General features: G+C 38.5%; 1 protein-coding gene across 5 annotated transcripts in view; it reads right to left on the bottom strand.

Annotated features, from left to right (window-relative positions):
* The window catches only part of LOC5578955 (serine protease inhibitor 28Dc), an 89,615-nt gene that overhangs the window by 4,433 nt on the left and 62,428 nt on the right, over positions 1-22,754 (bottom strand). For 2 of the 5 annotated variants that reach the window (XM_011495463.2, XM_021845612.1), the window contains exon 4: positions 6,299-7,629. The exons of 1 other annotated variant lie outside the window; for it this stretch is intronic. In XM_011495463.2, coding sequence (XP_011493765.2) covers positions 6,492-7,629 — 1,138 coding nt within the window. In that variant the 3' untranslated portion in view covers positions 6,299-6,491. Of the gene's footprint in view, positions 1-6,298; positions 7,630-19,465; positions 21,029-22,754 lie in introns of those variants that run through there. 2 more of the 5 variants (XM_011495461.2, XM_021845611.1) reach the window with 1 other exon arrangement.

Raw genomic sequence — 22,754 nt, 5'->3', positions numbered from 1 at the left:
GCCAATTTAATCAGAAAATTCTACTAAATTCCTAAAATGAATGTTCGAGAAAATTGATTACGCCTTCACCATTGTTTGGTCGTATTTTTGTATGGTTGTTCGCTTTTTAGAACCAGTGACACGTTGAGGTAGCAGTATAGAGCCTCCCTTGCTGAACTCACTCGGTCCAAGAATTGTGACATTCGACCGGGCACGCTTCCGAATGCTCCCCAGGCATTCTGGCCCGCTCTAGTGTCAAAAATCTTGGATCGCGTGGATTCGGTTCTATCGGTGGATAAGACCATGTGCATCAGTGATGCAGTAACTTCAACGTTATAGACGAATAATGTTGGCTTCGAAAATTCACGTCTGTAAAGCATGTAATAGGCCTTTTCATGTGACAGATCCGTCTATGCATTTGTTTACATCGGTGGAGGACCGGTGCTAACACGGGTCTGTCATTTTCATAGAAGAACTGTCAAAGTTCTTCCCGATCAGCTGATTTGAGACGTCATGTGAATAGGCCTATAGTTGGAGTCCAATATTTTACTGTCAATGGACTGAAGGACTAACTTTTGATTAGCACTAACGAAATTCTGATATTGGCAAATATATATTTCGATAGCAGTCAGATCCGAGCCACATTGTATACTAATAACTTGACCCAAAAAATATATTGATAGTTATGTTTTCATTATCAGCTGGCAAGTTTTATAGAATCTTTTTGAAGACTATTCTGAAACTTCTGTAGGTTTTTTTATAATCAATATATTTGACGTAAGACTTTATTTTGTTTTTGGTTTAAAGGGTGTAAGTGTGCATAATTGTACATGTCCATGTATGGAAATGTATGTATGTCTGTATCTTACTTACGTGGTAGAGCAGAAAATTGAATTGAAGTCACTAAATGATTTAGTTCTGGCATGCATCTTTCGCCTCTGAAATTTTGATTCTTTATGTTGCAATTTCTTTATCAGGGTAAGTCCATAAATTACGTCACGCAAAGTTTTGCCATATTCATCCTCCTTAATTTTCCTCTATATCACAATTTTTGTATGGATTTCAATTTTTATATGGGTAGTCACGTTTTCTTGTAACCCCCCTTTCCTCTTCTGTACGGGACGTAATTTATGAATAACCCCTCACATGCAGTTTTTCAACTTGTTTACATTACACAGTGGGACGGATAGGGGTTTTAGGAGGAAAGATGGAACTCACGCCTTCAATTGCGATTTTACGTAAAAATGATGTTCTACAAAGTTGTTTCTAATATAAAAACATTTTTTTTGGTCGGAACGAAAATTAGGGTGGCCCTATGTAAAAAAAGATAACCATTAAAACTTTTTTATTTTAAGGAATATTGACATAGCTTGTTCTACAAAGTTGAAGAACGAAGAATTTTAAGCTGATTTGATAAAAAAAGTTTTTTCCTAGCTCAAAAATTGACCGTTTTAGAGCATTGTTTGCTATTGATGTATGGTGGCCCTTTAAAAATAGGTTTTTGGGTTATTTTTTTTTATTTTTATATATTTCATCAAAGTTGTCATTCCTTCATCTTAAGACGATTAAGACGCATATTTTAAGGCCTATACAATTTTGTCGATGAATAGTTATAAACATTTTTCATGAAAAATAAACGTTTTTGTACATGTAAATGTAGTTGGGGCAAAAACAGATTTTATTTTGCATGACAATTATTATCTTTCGGCTTTAAATCGGAATAAAAAACTAACTTATTTCATATTCTTATATACGTACTTCCGAAAAGAGTCAAAGGAGCTCAGCAATATAAATAAGGAGAAAAGTTTTTTGAAAATATATTCTAAATTTACCTCACGGTTGAATTTCCTGACATGGCTCATCCCAAACTTCCGAATACTTCTGTTCTGGGATTTGCCGGGCTCTTTGGGAAACATTCTGATTGGAAGTAACGAATGCTCAATTACTAGTAATTTGTCCACCGTAGGAGATATATCGTATCTGCAACGGTATATTACTAGAGTACGATTTCTGATTATGACGCTGACTTTCAAGGCTAGATTAAGAAGAATAACTATATGCATTATTTGATCATGTTTAGAAGTTTTGATTAATTAAGGCTATAATTTAGAGATAGCCATGCCTGAACATTGAACATTATAGTTAATCTGGGAGTTCCTCCAAAAATCTGTTAGTAATGGTTATTAATATGTGAACCAGTCATATCATTAGCAAACAGATCCGCCGAAGTATAATACGATTATTCACATTTTTAAGCTGACAAACACTATCGTCATGTCAACACAATTCATTTTGTTTTCCCAACTATACAAACATATAAACATGTTTTTTTGGTTATTAAAAAGCCTTTAACTTTTCATCAGAAAAAAGTTGTATCAATATTCTTTTTTTTTGGCATCGCGTCCCTACTGAAACAGATTATACCTCTCAGGTTATTGTTGTTAGGAGCACTTCCACAGTTATAAACTGAGAGCTTTCTTTGCCATATTTTTCATTTAGCATTCGTATATCGTATGTATTAGTATCGATGATACTTTATGTCCAAGGAAGTAAATTAAATTTTCATTACGAAAAGACTCTTGTATCTATTTGTTTCCATTAGCTATATCTTTTATGTTTGCGTTTCAATTAGTCTTGAAAGTAATGGGAAGACAATTTTACTAAGAAACTTGAAATAATAAAAATTAAAAACAAAATTTTTTTTTTTATGGGCCACCCTACATCAATAGCGAAAAATGCTCTAAAACGGTCAATTTCTAAGCAAGAAAAAAACTTTTTTTTATCAAATCACCTTAAAATTTTTCGATCTTCAACTTTATAGAACAATCTATATCAATATTCCGTAAATTAAAAAAGTTTTGATGGTTATCTTTTTTAACATAGGGCCACCCTAATTTTCGTTCCGACCAAAAAAATTGTTTTTATATTAGAAACAACTTTGTAGAACATAATTTTTACGTAAAATCACAATTGAAGGCGTGAGTTCCATCTTTCCTCCTAAAACCTCAATCCGTCCCACTGTGCATTATAATGGGTCGAAGAGCATGAAAATATTTTTGATTAATCTCGAAAATAAACTTATAGAACAACTAGATATGGACGAAACACTTTCAAGAATTTTTTTGGATCCCCACCATAGACTTGAAATTTTGGGTTGAAATAAGGTTTAATATATGGGAATACGACTATGAACAACAAAAACGGAGCTGAATTCCAATTGTGAGATACCTTTGGCGTTAACGGGTTAAGGATGCCATTCTCCAGCACAAGACTAATAAACCTGGATAAGGATGGTATCGGAGCATTTTGCCTGCACTGGGTGATAGGCACAATCTGTGAAATAGCGCAGCTACCGGAGGAGGGGAAGGAAGGGGTAGTATGCCCCATCTACAAGAAAGTCGACAAGTTAGATTGTGTGATCCTAAACGCGGCCTATGAAGTGTTATCTCAGAATATCTTCCGTCATCTGTCACCTTTAGTAAACGAGTTCGTTGGAAGTTATCAAGCCGGCTTCGTGGACGGCCGATCCAAAAATGACGTGAATACCAGGTCCCAACGCATCAACTTTTCATCGATTCAAGGTGGCATACGATAGTTTTGACCGCGCAGAGCTATGGAAAATCATGGACGAAATCAGCTTTCCCGGAAGCTCACAAGACTGATAAGAGCAACGATGGAAGGTGAGCAAAATTGTATTGAGATTTCAGGCAAATATTCCAGTTCGTTTGAAACACGCCGGGGACTACGACAAGGTAATGGACTTTCGTGCCTGTTGTTCAACATCGCGCTAGAAGGTGTTATGCGGAGAGCCGTGCTTAACAGTTGGGATACGTTTTTCACGAGATCTGGAGGATACGATGCACACTGGGGCAGATCGCTGTTTTCGACGGCCAAAACCTCTAGTACTCTGGATATGCACCCTAGAGGTTTGGTGTCTTCGACAAAGTGTTTTGGAACAACTTGTACTATGTTTTGACATATCCAGATTTGATCTAGATGAGTGAAAACTGATCTAGATCAGTTTTATCTTTTGATAGGAGCGTCCTAGCAAAAAACTTTTTTCTGCAAAGTTGTTCATTGAGGCATTTTTGACATTTCTTCGGAAGACACTTACGATATATGACAATTTAGTAAAAACAGTCAAAAAAAAATCGATTTTGACCAATTTTTTTCATACAAAAAATTGTAAAAAAATATTTTGTCATCAAGAATTTAAAGCTTAACTATTACAAAGTAAATTTACATCATTTACTAGCAAAATTTTCAGATTTAATTATATTTTTGGTAAAAACAGTCTAAAAATAGTGTTTTACAAAATCCAGGATAACTCATGAAGCGGCAGATGGCGGCAGCTAATTTTTTGTATACGACTAGTCAATAACATAAGTTTCATAGTCGCGAAGAAAGAAAAGTGGGGCCACGTGGGGCCACGTGGGGCTTTTTTTGTTGTGGTGGATTGAAAATTTTATGAAAATATGTTAAAAAATGCCTATATTTGAGAAAATTTTCATTCATTTATATTTTCCAAATGTATTTCTGAAACATATTGCATGTTGACGAAATGTTTTTAAGAAGTCATCTCCAAACTGGTGTTCCAATAAACTTTTAAACGGAATTCAAGATAATTTGTCCCATATGTATATCTGCCTCTCTATCTATCCTTTGATTATTAATTATAGTATTGTGTTTAATAAAAGCCATATTATACGATACCAGTTTGGTGATGAATTTTTCAAAACACTTCGTCAACATGCAATATGTTTTAGAAATACATTTAAAAACATATAAATTTATGAAAAGTTTCTCATATATAAGCATTTTTTAACATATTTTCATCAAATTTTCAAACCACCACAGCAAAAAAGCCCCACGTGGCCCCACTTTTCTTTCGTCCGGACAATGAGACATATGTTCTTGACTAGTCGTATACAAAAAAATAGCTGCTGGCATTTGCCGCTTCATGAGTTATCCTAGATTTTGTAAAACATTTAGACTATTTTTAGACTGTTTTTAACAAAAATATAATTAAATCTGAAAATTTTGCTAGTAAATGATGTAAATTTACTTTGTAATAGTTAAGCTTCTCATACTTGATGACAAAATATTTTTTTACAATTTTTTGTATGAAAAAATGGTCTAAATCGAATTTTGACTATTTTTACTAAATTGTCATATATCGTAATGCACGTCAGTGATAGAGTGTAAGTGTCTTCCGAAGAAATGTCAAAAAGCCTCAATGAACAACTTTGCAGAAGAAAGTTTTTTGCTAGGACGCTTCTATCAAAAGATAAAATTGATCTAGATCAGTTTTCACTTATCTAGATAAAATCTGAATGTGTCAAAATGTAGTACAAGTGATTATGCACACAGTTAAAATACTATGTCGAAGACACCAAACCTCTACGGTGCATATCTAGAGTACTAGAGGTTTTGGCTGTCGAAAACAGCGATCTGCCCCAGTGTGCGATGGGCAGGGCATGTTGCAACCTGGGAGGGAGGCACCGATACTACACACGAAATATAAGACGACGTTATTTTGAACTGCAAGATAACTCCAGTATGCCAACAACAATCAAGGCAGGCTTCGAGAAAATCGGTAGTTTCCTTTTGTTGTGCACCTTCGATCTTTCCTGACAAACATGAAAAAAGGGCCACAGTTTTCTATGCACTAAATATTCATTTTCATTGGAAAAAGTAGAACGATGCGTTTTTCAATGCTTTATGTTCAATCAGATTAAATGGTGCTCACGTGACATTACTTGCATTATGTGCATGAATTGATTTTTATTCGATTTTTATCACTTTTGAAGAAATACGAAAATGTGTTTTAATCAGTTACGCGCTTTTTTCATGTTAGTCCAATGTTTGAGATCTGGGCTCACAGTGACAGTTCGTGACAGCGGAATCTCGGCTCACTATGACGTACAGAAATTTTGTATAGGTTTCTCCCTCCCAGGTTGCAACCCTGAAAAGATGGTATATTCGCTTCAAATCCGGTTGGTACAAGGAAGCGTAGAGCGCAGCTAACTTGGAGGGCGGATCAAGTGTACAGTGATTAAGGGAGCGTGGGTTCAGCACCTAGGATGGAAAGATGCGGTCACAAACCGAGTACATATTGTGGCGTGAAATTTTTGATTGTTTTCTGTTTAGATGAAACCTAAATAAATAAATGAATGATGGACACAGCATCAGGACTAAGTTGCTGAATGCGCTGTAAAACATAGATAAAAAGAACTTTTGTCCAATCGTCCCATCGAACGTAGGCTGCTAATCTAAAAGCTGTGATATACTAATAAATGTGATATGCTAATGGAATGGATTTATTATCCAAAAACCTATTATATTTATTCAAGAAAAGTTTTACATTCACTCAAATGGTGCTTCATTGCATTAAATTTAAATTTAAATTTTTATCATTTTCCCTTAAATTAGGCCACAATTTCTGTGTTCACCTATCTTCAATCTCTCATACCATAGAAATGTTCCCATTCAATTTCATCGGTAACAACACTCTACGGGGTCGGATCGTACACAGTTCCGTAAAACAACGGAAGTTGAGTTGCCTCTTCGCGAATAAGAATCAGGAACGGCCCATTAGCTTTGAAGTTGATCAGGGGAGTGATTCTATCTAGTAGCGTCGCAGTAACGGCCCCTCCTTCAGTTCCTTTCTCGTTGACGACTACGTCCACCTTGTGCATGACTTCGTTTACGTAGAGTGGAGACTTTTTGTCCGCATTGTATTGGGCTTGTCGCCGTTTGCGACCCTTCGTAAACTGAGCACAGCATACGCATTGTCCGCCTCCGTAGCGACAGTCCGAGCTCGGGCATTTCTGGGCGGATTCAACTTCTTTCTCAATGACAACGCAATCCTGTCCGAAACTGTTCTTCAGTTCAAGTTCAGCGTTCGCTCGGGTGTCCTCCAAAAAGTCCAATGCATCATCAATGTCTGGCTCTTCTCCGCCACCAAGTCGTGTCAAGTTGGTCAGAACACGGTACAGGTCGCTCTTCTCTCGGTCAAATATGGAGGAGCCTCCAAGCTGTTCGAGAACTTGCTTCAAGTTGAACGAGTTTTGAACGTGCATTTTTGGGAATTGTATGGAGGCAGTTTTCACATCCATATTTCGAATGATTTTGTTCATTTCGTCAGCATCGATCTTATTCTGTAGTGCCCTGACTTTCGCTCTATTCGACTCATCTGGCAGAAAAACGTACATCGTGCTGTACTGCTTGTATGGTATGCCGATTACTTTGGTTTGCATGTCCTTCCAGTAGTAGTACGGAAAACAGCCCCCATGAACCATCATCGGGACGTTGATCGACGGTCTGTTGGGTCCATCCGGGAAAAATGGCCTCGGTTTGGTTCCATCTCTCAGGAATGGCTCCTCCCACTCAGCTTTCAGGTACAGCGTGTTAGCAATCACGAGCATGGTGTCCGGATTCAGGTGCGATACAATTTCAGTTATCTTACCGCGAGTTTGACTTCTGACCCAATCGTTAATCGTGCGGATAGCGTATTGCGTTTTGTTTTCAAAGTCCAGATATTGTGTCTCGATGCGGTAGATTTTCTCGGCGATATATTGATACTTGCGATCAAATTCCCTGCCGGTGACGGCGAATATTCCATTTCCAACGCGAATTTCAACCGGATTGCTGGAAAACGAGAAAACATAAATCAGCATTCAGAGGATGACTCATCAATAGCAAATAAATAAAGAGGGCATCTGGGTTAAATATGAACATTAATGCGTGAAAAGGTAAAGGTATAATTGTTAATGTAGGTGCAGTGTTGCTCAGACTCATTTCCCGGAAAATAACATTTTCCGAACTACGAAGCCACGAACCACTACAACCATGCTCTATCCTGCTAAGATAGAAAAGCAGATGGTTAAGCTTGAGTACTGCACACAAAATCGATCAATTTTGATCCCAGAGAGCCACAATTCAAGTTTCGGTTAAATGAAATGAGTGAGTGAGTGAGTGCGAATCATTTCACCGAAACTTGAATTGCGGCCCACCGAGATCGAAACTGTCGGATCCCATGTGCAACACTCAAGCCCAACCACCTTCCCCTCCATCTCAGGAATACAACGCACAGTTATAACAGTTCATGGCTTCACAATTCGAATTTCGGGGAAATGAGTCTGGTCAACACTGTGTAGGTGGCTTTTCGACTACAGAAGATATTATCAGCGAATACTCTGGTTAATCAATGGATCAAGCTGTACCTATAGTACAATTTCAAATATTGCATAGATGATGATTGGCGTTAGACAACACTATCATCCTGATTTGTTAATAATAAATTAAGCTTTCATTAACATTGTTTTAACAATATACTACATTTCATTTGCAGTTAAGAATTTCTACGGGTGAGAAAAAAAAAACGCTCTCAGTTAACTTTACCTAAATAAATATGTAATGCATTTATCGTGGCAATAGAAGATTGTAACGATTTTTGTCGATAATTATTAATAATTTTATTCGACATTTGTACCAATGTACTATACCAGGGAAGGAGTTTCAGAATCATTTTCAAAATTTGAGCAGAGCTTTCTTACTAGCATTAAAAGAGATAGTCCATATTGGTACAGCATATAACATGGCCGGCATGCAAATTTGCTTGAAGCTCAAAATCTTGTTCTTAACATAATATTTCGATTTTAATAAGTGTATACAGACATTTTATGTATTTGCTACATTTGTTACAATATATATTTTATAAGAAAATCCATCATGTAATATTAAGGTTTTACAATACCTGATCTAATTATCAGCTTGGTGTTGGTAGAATATGCAGAAGGTATTATTTGAGGCATTTCCTTATGCAGGGCTCATTCATACCTCATTCAGGTTGTAAGTATTGGAAATTATCTGTTATGGAATACCTTAGTTTGGTATTCAGTGGTTATTTTCTTCTGCTCGGGAACTCAAGTAATTCAGATGTGTAAATATTGTACAATATTGGTTCCAGAATGCTGGCTTGAGGAACACCAGCTCTAGGAAGTTTTTCAGACTTGGAGTTCTAATAATTAACCTGAAGTGTTTCTACCAATGTTTGTTGATAAATTAAGGATTTTTAAATTTGATAATCAAGCCTTCATGGCAAAACTGTCGAATGCTTATTCTATGTCTAGAACAGCAAGACCAGTAGAATAGCCTTCAGATTTGTTGGAACGAATCAAATTTGTGACACGTAAAAGTTGATGAGTGGTCGAATGTCCATGACGGAATCCGAACCGTCGATTAAAAAAAAATGAATTTTTGTTGATGTGGACCAACATTCTGTTCAAAATAACATTCTCGAAAAGTTTCCTGATGAAGGAAAGCAAGCTGATTGGACGATAGCTAGAAGCTTTTGCAGGGTTTTTGTCCGGTTTAAAAAATGGTATAACCTTGGCATTTTTTCATTTGTCAGCAAAATATGCGAACTGAAAAAAAAAATGTAAAATATATCATCCAAGAATGATAAGCTACTCTCTGGAACTTTTTTTGATGAGGATGTTGAAAATTCCATCATCACCAAACCAAAATTCCATCATTTCAAACCAGTCTCCATAGAATTTTCAAAACGTTTTCTTGATTGAGAATACTTCAAAATCTTCAGTAACGCACTATGGGCGGTTTCCATACAGACTGGCGGCCAAAAATATTTTTTCCATCTCATGTCGTATTTATGAGTTTTATGATACAAATTTGATGTTTTATTTTCAAAAACAAGTTTTCGAAAGCCTATAGCGAAATTTTAAACTTTGTTACTTATAATGCATATAAGCCATTTATGCGATTAACATTGTGCAAACCATTATAAATATTAAAACTTACATAGAAATGATGATATGAATGATTTAGCGAAATTCAGTTATTTTCTAAATTAGTTTTTAGCTGTTTTCAATAGAAAATGGTTAAAAATATTGGAAAAAGTCAAAAAGCCTTAAATTAAAAAAGTGCAAATTTGTGCAGCTAAATTCTTCACGATCCTTTAGCTTACATCTCAAAGTACCCTTGGAACTGAATTTAAGCCTGGAACAACTTGGGACAAAAAAGTACTCGCTGTGTTAACTATAAGCTTATTCGATTTTTTTTACCCGCTTTATAAAAAAACATCATAAAAGCCACTATTTTGAAGCTTTATTTTTATTTTTTTACTGTTTCTAGGAAGCCTTTTTTGTAAGCTTTCAAATTGTGTAAAAACATTTTACGTAGGTATTATAGAAAAAAAGTTATATTCAGTTGAGTAAACCATAGTTTTTGTTAATAAAAACAAGTTTTTCTCCATAGGCTCATCTTTGGCACCTCATATCTGAGTGTGCAATGCAAATCATGCCTCAATATTTTGGGGATTTCTTAGCAGATATGTTTACAATGAAATGGCGAACAAGAATTGAAATTTGGGGCACATCACTTTTTTGATTATTGGCCACCTGATAAGCCATAGTGTAACGTGATTCAATAGGACTAGCCTAAATTAAAATTATGCGCGCTTTCAAACTGCATAGCAAGTTTTCAAACTTTTTTGCAATTGATTAGTAATAATTTGTTTTCCTCTTTCAATGCCGGAATTGGTTTTTGAGATTTTTCCTTCAAAATTTTAGACAATTTCCAAAGGGATTAGAGCCAGGAATTTTGTTTTTATTTTTTTTCTTAATTGTGTAAAACGTTTTTAATTTTTTTCTGCAGATCCTGCCATAGAATTTACATAGGATTGAGAATCGCTGCATTGGTTATTGGAAATTAAAATCAGCGTGAGTAACCAGTTGGCTACAAAGGTGACTAGAGTCGACTAAGAACAAATCCATCGTAGAAGGGTTTCTAGAAGAGGAAAAACAAGTATGGCTATCAGGGTATTGAATTGAGAAATATCCTGAAGACTCACTTATCAAACAAAATTCAGCCGTTGGAATTGCTTTGCGAATTGTTCCATGAATAATGTTTTGCATTCAAGTCACCAATCTCATTTTTTTGACTTATTGCGAGTCAATTTCCGCAAGTCAGTTTGAAGCAAATCAACTTTCTGAACAGTGCATTGAAAAGGCAAATAGGCAGCTATGAAAGTATATTTATCAAGCTGTGTTTCAACAGAAACACCCAAAGTTTCAAAAAAATTAGTTTCAAATGACGAAAATAGTTGATGTTTTATACATCTATGAATGATGATTGCAACTCCCCCACATGCCCCATCAAGTCGATCATTACGATAAACAAAAAAGTTTGGATCTCTTCTTAAGTTGGATCCAGGTTTCAAATAAGTTTCAGTTATAACTGCTATATGTGTGTTATTAGCTGTTTGAAAATTAAACAGCTCGTCATCTTCATCATTCAAAAAACGAGTATTTCAATTCAAAATATTCAAAAAAATATTTCGATTCATTAGAGACACGTAATTCAATAACAATTTTATTGGCAAATGTTACACCTACAATTAGCATGAATTTGCAATGGATTTCAAAGAACAGTTTAGAAGAACATCCTAAATGTCAGCAAATATTCACTTCTATGCTGGCAGTAATAGCTGCCATAAGTTTTCGCATTGCATTTTTAGTTATCTTTTGACAGTTACTAAAACGGTTTACGACTGATCGTACTTAGTAAATTGAATGATTTCACAACGGAGAAACAGTGAGCTTCTTTAACGTAAGTATTTACGCGAGTCGTTCGGTTTACTGATACACGCAATCAACGGTGCAGTGTTCAGCTCACGCGTTGCAATCTTAATATTGGAGCAGAATGACATCTCACCTAAGCTATCCCTTGTGATAAAAAATATGTTTTTGATAATCGTAATATGAACGTATTATAAGCCCTAATTCCCTAATTCCAATAGCTATGTAAAATGTTGAAAGTACAGCCTAGGCCAAAGAAGGAAAAATCTCATAAAATTTTAAGAAAGTGTAATGCAAAGATTTTTTTTATCAGTATAACTACAAAGAACTGCCGATGATTTAAAGAAGGTAAAATTCCCTATTAAAATATAAGCTACATTACTGACAATAATGATGCAACCAGTACAAATGGAAAGAATAGGCTATGTTTAAAAGAAGGAAAAACTTCTGATGAAATTTTCCGAAAAACACTTCAAAGGTAGCTAGCTGTATGCTAGATACCGTTGGTAACCCAGAGACAAACCATCCATCAGCTTAGAGAATTGACGCTAGTTCACAACTTCGTCATAAATAAACGCATCGTATTAATTATTCTCTTGGAGCACTTACATAGCGGCAAACATTACATTCCGCAACATCATAAACATCAAAAAATTAATTAGCTATCGATTGGAAACTCGGATCATGGAACTGTAAGTCTCTCAATTTCTTGGGAAGTACCCGCATTCTTTCCGAATTATTGAGGGTCCGCAAGTTCGACATCGTAGCGCTGCAGGATGTTTGCTGGAAAGGGTCGACGGTACATACGTATAGGGATGGTTATACCATCTACCAGAGCTGCGGCAACAGAAATGAGCTGGACACAGCTTTTATCGTGATGGGCGAAATACAGAGGCGCGTGATTGGGTGGTGGCCAATCGACAACAGAATGTACAAGTTGAGGATCAAAGGCCGTTTCTTCAATATCAGCATAATCAACGTGCACAGCCCTCACCTAGCAAGTGACGATGACGATAAGGACGCTTTCTACGCGCAGCTAGAACGTGAATACGACGGCTGCCCAAGCCATGATGTCAAAATCGTTATCGGAGATCTCAACGCTCAGGTTGGCCAGGAGGAGGAATTTAGACCGATTATAGGGAAGTTCTGCGCTCACCAGCTTACGAACGAAAACGGCCATACGTAGTACCTACTTCCAGCACAGCCTCCCGTATCGGTACACCTGGAGATCACCCCAACAGACTGAATCACAAATCGACCACGTTTTGATTGATGGAAGGCACTTCTCGGAAATTATCGACGTGAGAACCTATCGCGGCGCAAACATCGATTCGGACCACTACCTTGTGACGCCCGGTACAATCTGGAGCGACTCAAGCAACCCGAAGTCGCAACTGAATACGAGCAAAGCCTTGAGGCAGCGTTGTCGGAAGAGGGAGAGCTCACCGAAGCCCCTCTTGAGGACTGCTGGAGTAGTCTCAAAGCAGCCATAAACAACGCAGCGGAAGGTGCCATTGGGTTCGTGGAAGCAAATCGACGGAACGGTTGGTTCGACGAGGAGTGTCAGACGGTTTTGGACGAGAAGAATGCAGCGCGGGCGATGATGCTGCAGCAAGGCACCCGTCAAAAAGTGGAACGATACAAACAGAAGCGAAGACAGTAAACCAGGCCTGACCAACCTTTTTGAACCGCGGGCCAAATCGCAGAAACAATTTTGTGTCGCGGGCCACATTTTAAAACACACAAATATTTGCATAAACTCTGGCAAAAGTTAGTAAATGAAGTTCATAAAATCAAACAAAAATCAGAGAATGGGATAAATTTAATTTGAAGAAATAAAAAAAAAGATAATTACTGCTAAGCATTTTTCTGGATATTTTGAAAGTCCTTTTAAAAATTTTAGATCAATCTAGTCCAGAATATTTTGATGTTTCTACCCCAGAAATTTTGTTTCCTGTGAGAATACCCTGGATTTTATAAAAATCGTAATCCGAATTCTGCTAGAATCCGACCTAGTTTCATTAGCATGACCCGGGAAATCATCATCAAGCTATTACAAAAGTCTCGGTCAGAATGTCCAGGATTTCACAAAAATCGTGCCAAGGACTCCTTCAGAATCTCACTCAATAGTTATTTTGAAATGTAACCTTGAAATCTTTGAGAAAACTAAGAAGTATTTAAAAAAACCTATTCAAAATTTTATAGCAAATTCGTTTTGGGTTCTGGCAAAATATTACATAGCGTAATATTGTGATCTTGCCCACAATTTTTAAAAATTATGTATTGAATGCGATGAAAATTCTGGCGAGAGTCTATGGACTGCTGAACAATATTCAGTGAGAATCTTGCCAATTCTTCTTCTTTCTGGCGTTACGTCCCCACTGGGACAGAGCCTGCTTCTCAGCTTAGTGTTCTTATGAGCACTTCCACATTTATTAACTGAGAGCTTACTATGCCAATGACCATTTTTGCATGCGTATATCGTGTGGCAGGTACGATGATACTTTATGCCCTGGGAAGTCGAGAAAATTTCCAACCCGAAAAGATCCTAGACCGGTGGGATTCGAACCCACGACCCTCAGCTTGGTCTTGCTGAATAGCTGCGCGTTTACCGCTACGGCTATCTGGGCCCCTAGGGCAGAATCTTGCCAATGTTATCTGTGAAAGTCGTTTGCAGAATTTTCAACAAATCCTGTTCAACATTTTGTTGATAGCCTGTCTTTTTTTATAATCCTGTGAAGGATTCTGCGTGAATTATGCCCAGGTATTGGTAAGATTTATTTCCAAGAAGCCTATGATTCAGTGAAATTATGTATGAAAATTTAGCCTTTTGTCCATAAGTTATGTTCAGGCTGCATTTAATGTTGACGGAAGTTATGGTAGAAACATTGTCGAAAATCCCAGAATTTAAGATTAAGAATTTGAATCATTCATAAAATTAAGTATCTTGAAAGATTTAATGAAAAACAAAACAGTTTAAATAATTACCAAACTAAAATATTAGGTTCAAACTAAATTGAAAATTAAATAGTCTTTGTATGTTCTAACATCGGATTGGTACAAATAGTCAACGGGCCAAAGATGAGAAGAATCTTCGAACTCTCCGCGGGCCGCACAAAATGAGGTTGCGGGCCGGATGCGGCCCGCGGGCCGTACGTTGGGCAGCCCTGCAGTAAACCCATCTATTCCGGGATAAAAAGCGCCGCCTGGAAGAGTTGGAGTGCGAAGAGATGGAGCAGCTGTATCGTTCTCAAGAAACTAAATGCATCCCGCAAAGGCTTTGTGCCACGAGCCGAAATGTGCCGGGATAAGGATGGAGGTATCTTGACGGACGAACGTGAGGTGATTGAAAGGTGGAAGCAGCACTACGATGAACACCTAAACGGCGCAGAGGAGGAAGATCAAGACAGCAGGAGGAATGGCTTCATCAGTACGGCGGATGAGGGAGACGTGCCAACTCCCACAATAGGTGAAGTTAAGGATGCTATCAAACAGCTCAAGAACAACAAAGCAGCTGGAAAGGATGGTATTGGAGCGGAACTTATTAAAATGGGCCCGGACAGGTTGGCCACTTGTTTGCACCGATTGATAGCCAGGATCTGGGATACAGAACAGCTACCGGAGGAGTGGAAGGAGGGAATAATACAGTGAAACCTCCATGAGTCGATATTGAAGGGACCATCGACTCATGGAAATATCGAGTCATGGAACAGCAATCCTTTGGAAAGCTGGTTTTAGGGACCATCATAGTAACCATGAAATTTTGTTTCTGGTATGGTTCTATGAGTCGATATCGAGTCATGGAACATCGACTGATGGAGGTATCACTGTACACCCAATATACAAAAAGGGTGACAAGTTAGAATGTGAGAACTATCGAGCGATCACCATTCTTAATGCAGCCTATAAAGTGCTTTCCCAGATCATCTTCCGCCGTCTATCGCCACGGGCAAGCAGATTTGTGGGAAGTTATCAAGCCGGTTTTGTGGACGGGCGATCGACGACAGACCAAATCTTTATGTTGCGGCAGATCCTCCAAAAGTGTCGCGAATATCAAGTTCATACGCACCACCTATTTATCGATTTCAAAGCGGCCTATGATACCATCGACCGCGAAGAGCTATGGAAGATTATGGACGAGAATGGTTTTCCCGGGAAACTGACTAGACCAGGCTTGGGAACTGTGACCACTATTCACTACAGTTCATCGATTCTGCCAGTCAACCAAAACACAAAGCAGCATCAGCATCAATACCATCAGGCGTTGCGGTGTCAACGGTTCACATACTGCTTGAATGTTTTTGTCGCTCCTCTATGATCGTTTGCGGGCAGCCATCTCGAGGTGAATGATCGAAAAAAATGTTAAATAAATCGCTAATATTTCGCTTGTGTTTTCAACTAATTGAAATCTATTAGCGCTAATAGCAAGAGCATAATCATTCCGTTGCGATACATATAAACAAGTTCAATTTCATGCTGCCTTTATCGAGCAAAAAAGCAAAACCCCGAAAACCGGGAAAATCGTGTCACCACTGTGCTCGAGTCATTTCGCATTCGGGTTTGAAAAACGTTGCGAAGAAGAAGATTACAGTTTTGAAGAGCCGTGACATTTTTTTGTTTTGAACAGTCATGGTTTGCTTTGGATTTTGATGGTCGTGTAGGAAAATGTGAATGTCGAGGCGGTAAATGTTTGCTACAGTACATTTCCCATCCCTGGACTAGACTGATCAAAGCAACGATGGATAGTGTACAGTGCTGTGTAAAGATATCGGGTGCATTATCGGACCCGTTTGAAACACGCAAAGGACTTCGACATGGCGATGGTCTTTCCTGCCTCCTGTTCAATATTGCGCTAGAAGGTGTTATGAAACGGGCAGGCTTCAACATGCGGAGCACGATTTTCAATAAATCCAACCAGTTCATTTGTCTCGCTGACGACGTGGACATTGTCGGAAAATCGTTCCAGGTGGTTGCTGAACAGTATACCAAGCTGAAACGTGAAGCAGATCGGGTTGGATTGAAGGTAAATACGTCGAAGACGAATTATCTGCTAGCTGGAGGAACCGAGCGCGATAGAGCTCGCATAGGCAGACTCGTGACGATCGACGGGGATGAGTTCGAGGTGGTGGACGAATTTGACTACCTCGGATCATTGATAAAGTCGGATAACAACTGCAGCAGAGAAATTCGAAGACGTATCATTGCCGGAAGTCGTGCTTACTATGGACTCCACAAGACCTTGCGGTCTGGTAAACTTCACTTCCGTACTAAGTGTACCATGTACAAGACGCTAATAAGACCGGTAGTCCTCTACGGGCATGAGACGTGGACAATGCTCGAAGAGGACCTGCAAAAAAAAAAGGTCATGTCTTGAAGGACGTAAGAGCCAGCAAAAGTAAGTAAGTATGCTGGGAAGCGATAGCCCACGCACTTCACCCTCTCAAGGTACAAGTGCAGTTGTGTAAGCTTCTAGAAAGCTATTTTGATGGTATGATTCTACTGTATGACACAGAGGAGGGGCAGAAAAGCGTTCGAATTACTGCGGGAGTACCTCAAGGTTTAATCCTGGGCCCGCTGTTATGGAATGCGATGTACGATGACGTACTGAGGCTGCCCCTTCCGACGGGTGTTAAGATTGTTGGCTTCACCGACGATATCACCCTAGTGGTCTATAGATGGATTTAAAATAAAAAAAAATCAGTTGGTTTTGCACTGACGACAGCTGAAAAACTATCAGCATAGTTTATGCATGTTAGCGCGTACAGTGAAACTTTTTCAAGTCAATAGAAACTATCAAGACTGAGCTTTATCACTTTGAAATTGCAAGCAGCAAAGTCATCATTGCTGCTAAAACGAAAGACGGGCTACTTAGCCTTAAGAGTAGCAAGTGCATACCGAACGGTATCTAAAGAGGCCATGTATATCATAGCCGAGATGACGCCCATCGGGATCATCATCAAGGAAGATGTTCATAGCTTCAACAGGTATCAGAGGAGTCCACAACGCGTGTAAAGAGGCCACGCTCAGAAGTTGGCAGCAGGAATGGGATAACTCCACTAAAGGTAGATGGACCCATCTAATAGATTGGTATGGAAGAAACCATGGTGAACTTCCACCTGACGCAGTTTCTGTCAGGACATGGTTGCTATAGGGCATTTTTTTAAATTATCGGACAGGTTTGGGCCGGAGGTTCTCCGATTTGCATGAAATTTTCACCAGAGGTAGAGCTCGTGGATACTTGACCAAAAGTGAAATTCAAAAAAAAATATAGTGGCCTATTTTCCCGGAAAACTCTAGATGAATTTTTTCACGATTTCTCTATATACCTCAAACTTTGAAAATTCATATCTCCTGAATTATGCATAGTAGAACAAAAGTTTTTTAGTGAAATCGAAAGGAAATTTTCTCAGCAATCTATTTAAAATATAAAAAGAAATACATTTCTCGGAAAATTTTTCACCATGGAGAAAATTGTCGGAAAAATAGCAAAAAAACTATCGTCTGTATCATGAAAAATTAAAAAAAATTTTTTTTTTGTTTCATCAATCCATACTCTAACTTTCGTCCATAGACGCCAAAGTGGTATCTTTTACCGTTTAGGCGACAGAACTGAAAAACCGATGACCACCCGCACGCTTCCCATAGGAAAATGTGTTCTATTGTGGGCCTCATAACCGTGCGCTAACGGCGGCAGTAATTTACACGCATTGTAAGTGTAACACAGTGAACCATCCTTTCCTTTCCAGTCAGAAGAAGCTTTTCGTCAATCGGACCACTCTCCACTAATGTTTGGTTTCGATGTCGCTAAAAAACTTCTGTTCTACGATGTATAGTTCAGGAGATATGAATTTTCAAAGTTTGAGGTATATAGAAAAATCGTGAAAATTCATCTAGAGTTTTCCGGGAAAATAGGCCACTATATTTTTTTGAATTTCACTTTTGGTCATGTATCCACGAGCTCTACCTCTGGTGAAAATTTCATGCAAATCGGAGAACCTCCGGCCCAAATTGTCCGATAATAAAAAAAAAATCCCCTATAGGCAGCACCTGCATAGGTTCGGGCACTCAGAATCCCCTGCGTGCCCCAATTGTGCTGGTGTAGAGGAAACAGTAAAGTATGTCGTATTTGATTGCCCCTGTTTCATTATTGTGAGAGATCGAATGCTCGCTACATGCGGAAGGGGCATGTCCCCTGACAATTAAATCCAGATAATGTATGCGGATGCCGAGTGCTGGAATGCAGTAACTACGGTTGTCACTCACATTATGCTGGAATAGCAGCGCATATGGCGCTCCGACCAACAGTTGTCTGCAGAGGATTAGCCCTGCCGAGGCTGGTCTCCTGTAACATTGTGTAAGTCGGGTAAGAGAAGCAATTGGTCTAGGCTACTTCTTCTACATGTGTTAAATGCTATATGCACTGCATCCTCTCCGAAAAAATACCGTAAGGTGATTCCGGGGAAATAACAGTCTGAGGGCAAGAGTAATGTCGGTGCACTTTGTTACCTTCTCAGGCGTCTGTTTGCAGATTTCTCCCTTGTGAACAAAACATTCATTTTTGGATAACCTAGAGCGCCTGTTGTACACAGAAACCTACTAATAGATCGTCCATAAACCACGTGGTAATTTATGGGAGGAGGGGGGGGGGGTCTGGCCAATGACCACGATCCACACAAAATTATTTTTTTGATATGGACAGAATAGCACGAGGGAGTAGGGAGGGTCTGAAAGTCCTAAAAAAATGGGTCAATAGACAACCCTCAATGTTAGAGTCTTGATGTAACAAATGGTTTTGATGGGACACCGTAACATGTTGATCTATGTAGAAAGTAAACATAGTGCACCTTCACTTTGATGGGGACTTTCGGATTGGAAAATCGATATTGTTTTAGTAGTGAGAATAATTTATGTTATTAGTGTATCACGGACAAAACGACGTAACACTGGAACATTCATGATTATTTCTATCGTAAACTATATTGGCCGTTTTGTCCGCTTATCCTGTTGTCACTTGAATGCAGAAAGGGAAATCTGCAAACAATAATTTTCTCGATAGAATACAAATTCTAAACCCGAAGGATCGCCCTCATGGGCTGGGGTCATACACGGCCCCGTAGAACAACGGCAGTTTGGTCTTGTCGTTTCGAATCACGATCAAGAACGGTTCATCAGCCCGCATGACGGCACTCGTTCCGGACCGGTTCAGGGAAATGGCCGTGGCTGCGCCTCCCTCGGTGCCACGTTCGTGGATTTCCAGATCGACCTTGTGGATCGCATCGCTCACGTACAGATTCTGGGCATCGCGTCGCGTTCGGTGGGACTTCTTACCGGGGGTGGTTTTGAAGATACGTTTTTTGGAGAAAAAGTCCTTGCTGGTGAGGGGGTCTGGCTTGTTTTTGGCCTCGGAGGGTACTTTGTACGTAACGTCTCGTTTGTTCCTTGCGGATGGAGGTTGTTCTGTAGAGCTAGAAAGGATGGCAGTTGTGGGATTTTCATCTGGATCGGTTTCGAAGGTTGTGTCCAGCGTTGTCGGCATGTCGGTATTAGAAGGCTCCGTGCTTTTAGAGACTTCGATTGAAGTTTCGTTCTGATAACGAGATACTATTAGTCTATCTTTGAAATCAGTGGACTGCGAGGTTATTTTGTTGATGTGGATTGGTAGATTTACAGCTGGGCGCATCGCAAGTTCGTTAGGTGTCGGTCGCTTTACAATGGTTTCACTGCTAGGTGTCGGTCGTATCGAAGCCGTATCTCCAGAAATCGCCGAAAGGTTGCTTTTGGGGGCGCTAAATATCGAGCGAACGTTCAGATGTCTCAAAGTTTTCTTCAGATTCAATGTGCTGGATACGTGCATTTTGGGGAAAAGTACAACGGCAGTGACCTGTCTCATTTTGTTGATCATTTCATCGAGGACATCGGCTTTAAGATTGGCGATAAGATCCAGAAGAACTTGTCGGTTGGAGTTATTCGGTTTAATGACGTACATAGTGGTTTGATTGTTCTTGTATGGGATTCCCAGAATTTTAGCATCGAGTTCAGGTGATTCGTAGTACGGAAAACAGCCTCCATGAGCCATCATTTCCACCTTGATCGATGTTTGGTTTCGTCCATTGGGATAGAAGTCTCGGGGTCTTGTTGCTCCTTCGATGAACATCTGCTCCCACAATGCCTTGAAATATAATGCGCTAGCAATCACCATGACCGTGTTAGATCCTAGTGCGCTGGAGAAGATCTCCGGAATTTTTCCGTGGGTGTTACGGTTGACCCATGTGTTTATATAGTTGGTGGCCTCATCTGCATTTTGTGAAAATTGCAATCTCTCCACTTCTGCTTGGTATACTCCTTCAGCAAACTTTTCATAGGTCGGGTTCAGGTCGAAGCTGTTGTCCAAAAACAAGCCGTTTGCCATTTGAATTTCATGTGAATAGCGATCAAATGGCGTCGTTTGTCTAAAAACGAAATAGAGATAAACATGATTGTGTTTTATTGCTGATGTGCGGTAGTTTCATACAGTTTAGTGTAGTTGAGTTAGCTGATATTGCAAATTATTGCACGTGCCACGTTCACCAACACACCATCACCAATTTCACTGACATTAATGTATAATTAGACCTTGTTAAAAAATATAAGACAATACATCGCTTAACACTACGTGAAAATTCATGAACAGTAAAACAAATAATGTTTGGTTTCGATCCGCAGATAAAGTTATTTTTTGCATTTTTCAAGAAGCACAAATTTAGCGGATCTTCATCTGTTAGATTCTCTTTACCATCTTAATAGTATATTTTTACAGCTCACTACATTTTTTGAGACCCAGTCTATCAGTTTTGGTCTCTCTCGATTCTAAAAATAAAATCTAAAAACATGCAATTCTTAAAGTTTATGATTTATAACAAAATTCATATTCGAATTGTGGCAAAATCAATAAGCATTTTCTTTTAAACCAACAATAAAGACTAGATGTTATTTTGTTACGAAAACAACATTTTCGATGTATTACACAGTCAAGCTCAAGCAGCATTTTGAATATTTTGAACTTGCAGCCTAGACAAAAATTAACTGAAATGATATCTGTGTAACCCTTTTCATATATTTCAGAGAATTATGGTAATATGTGTAAAGTACCACGCATAAGATGTCATTAAAAGAACCTAAAGGTGTTCAATTGCACAGGGTAGCCGCATATTATCCGTACAAACTTTGAAGGTGTCTCTATGCAATCAAGCGGAACAAATTCAGAATTACTGCATGGTTCAATATCTTGACCTATTATTTCATAAGCAGTAGAGTTGAAATATTTCCGTTTTCAAATGCTTATAAAACCGAGCCAAATGTTTTGAGCTGTCTTAGCGAATGTTGTTTTTCTAGGAAGAAAAATATTCTTTGAACTCACTGGATTTGAACCGTATTATTTTTAATTTCCACCTTATCTTGAAGCCAACAACCTGTAGATCACTACAAATAGAAATATGACATTTGGAATCATCACTTTCAGACTTTAGGGAGAAAACATCTCTAGACTGGCCGCTAGCATCAGGAATAACTACCCCGACAATTTTTATTTTGCTTATCTCAGTACTAAACAATCATTGTGAAATGAAATGAAAATGAAATAAATCTTCGAGCTGTTTAGTGAAATACCGTAATCCGGGGTAACATTGATTATTTTTTTTAAATATTTCTTAAATATTTCGTTTGAAAATGCAAATGTTGCAAATTTTATATTTTTGAAACAAGTACTGCCACTCATAGTTCGTGTCTATATGCTGCATTTTCTGTTTTGAAAGATTTAAGCATGTTTAAAAAAATGTTTTAAGTGATTTTTTGATTTAGCTGATATGGGGTAACATTGATCACCTATGTAAACAAAGTTCGGTAATATTGCAAATGTCGTTACTTACTTAAATCATGACCCCCGAAGCCGAATATGAAGGTCAAACGCTTACAAGGCATTTACTTTTTAAGTTATTTTAAGATTAAAAACAACTCGAACCACGGAATACGCCTAAAGGTAGGCAATTTCCTAAGGGAATTCTATATTATTTACAGTAATTCATTAATGTTGCTTAATTGAGCATACTTATGAAAGATTTGACAACGGAATCGTTTTCAGCGATGCCATTTTTAGTAAGAATCGCATTTTCCTTGCTCATATCGTTTGCAGAACTTATG

The sequence above is a fragment of the Aedes aegypti genome, chromosome 2, assembly GCF_002204515.2.
Source record: "Aedes aegypti strain LVP_AGWG chromosome 2, AaegL5.0 Primary Assembly, whole genome shotgun sequence".
Lineage (NCBI taxonomy): Eukaryota > Metazoa > Arthropoda > Insecta > Diptera > Culicidae > Aedes > Aedes aegypti.
This window is presented reverse-complemented; position numbering and strand designations above follow the sequence as displayed.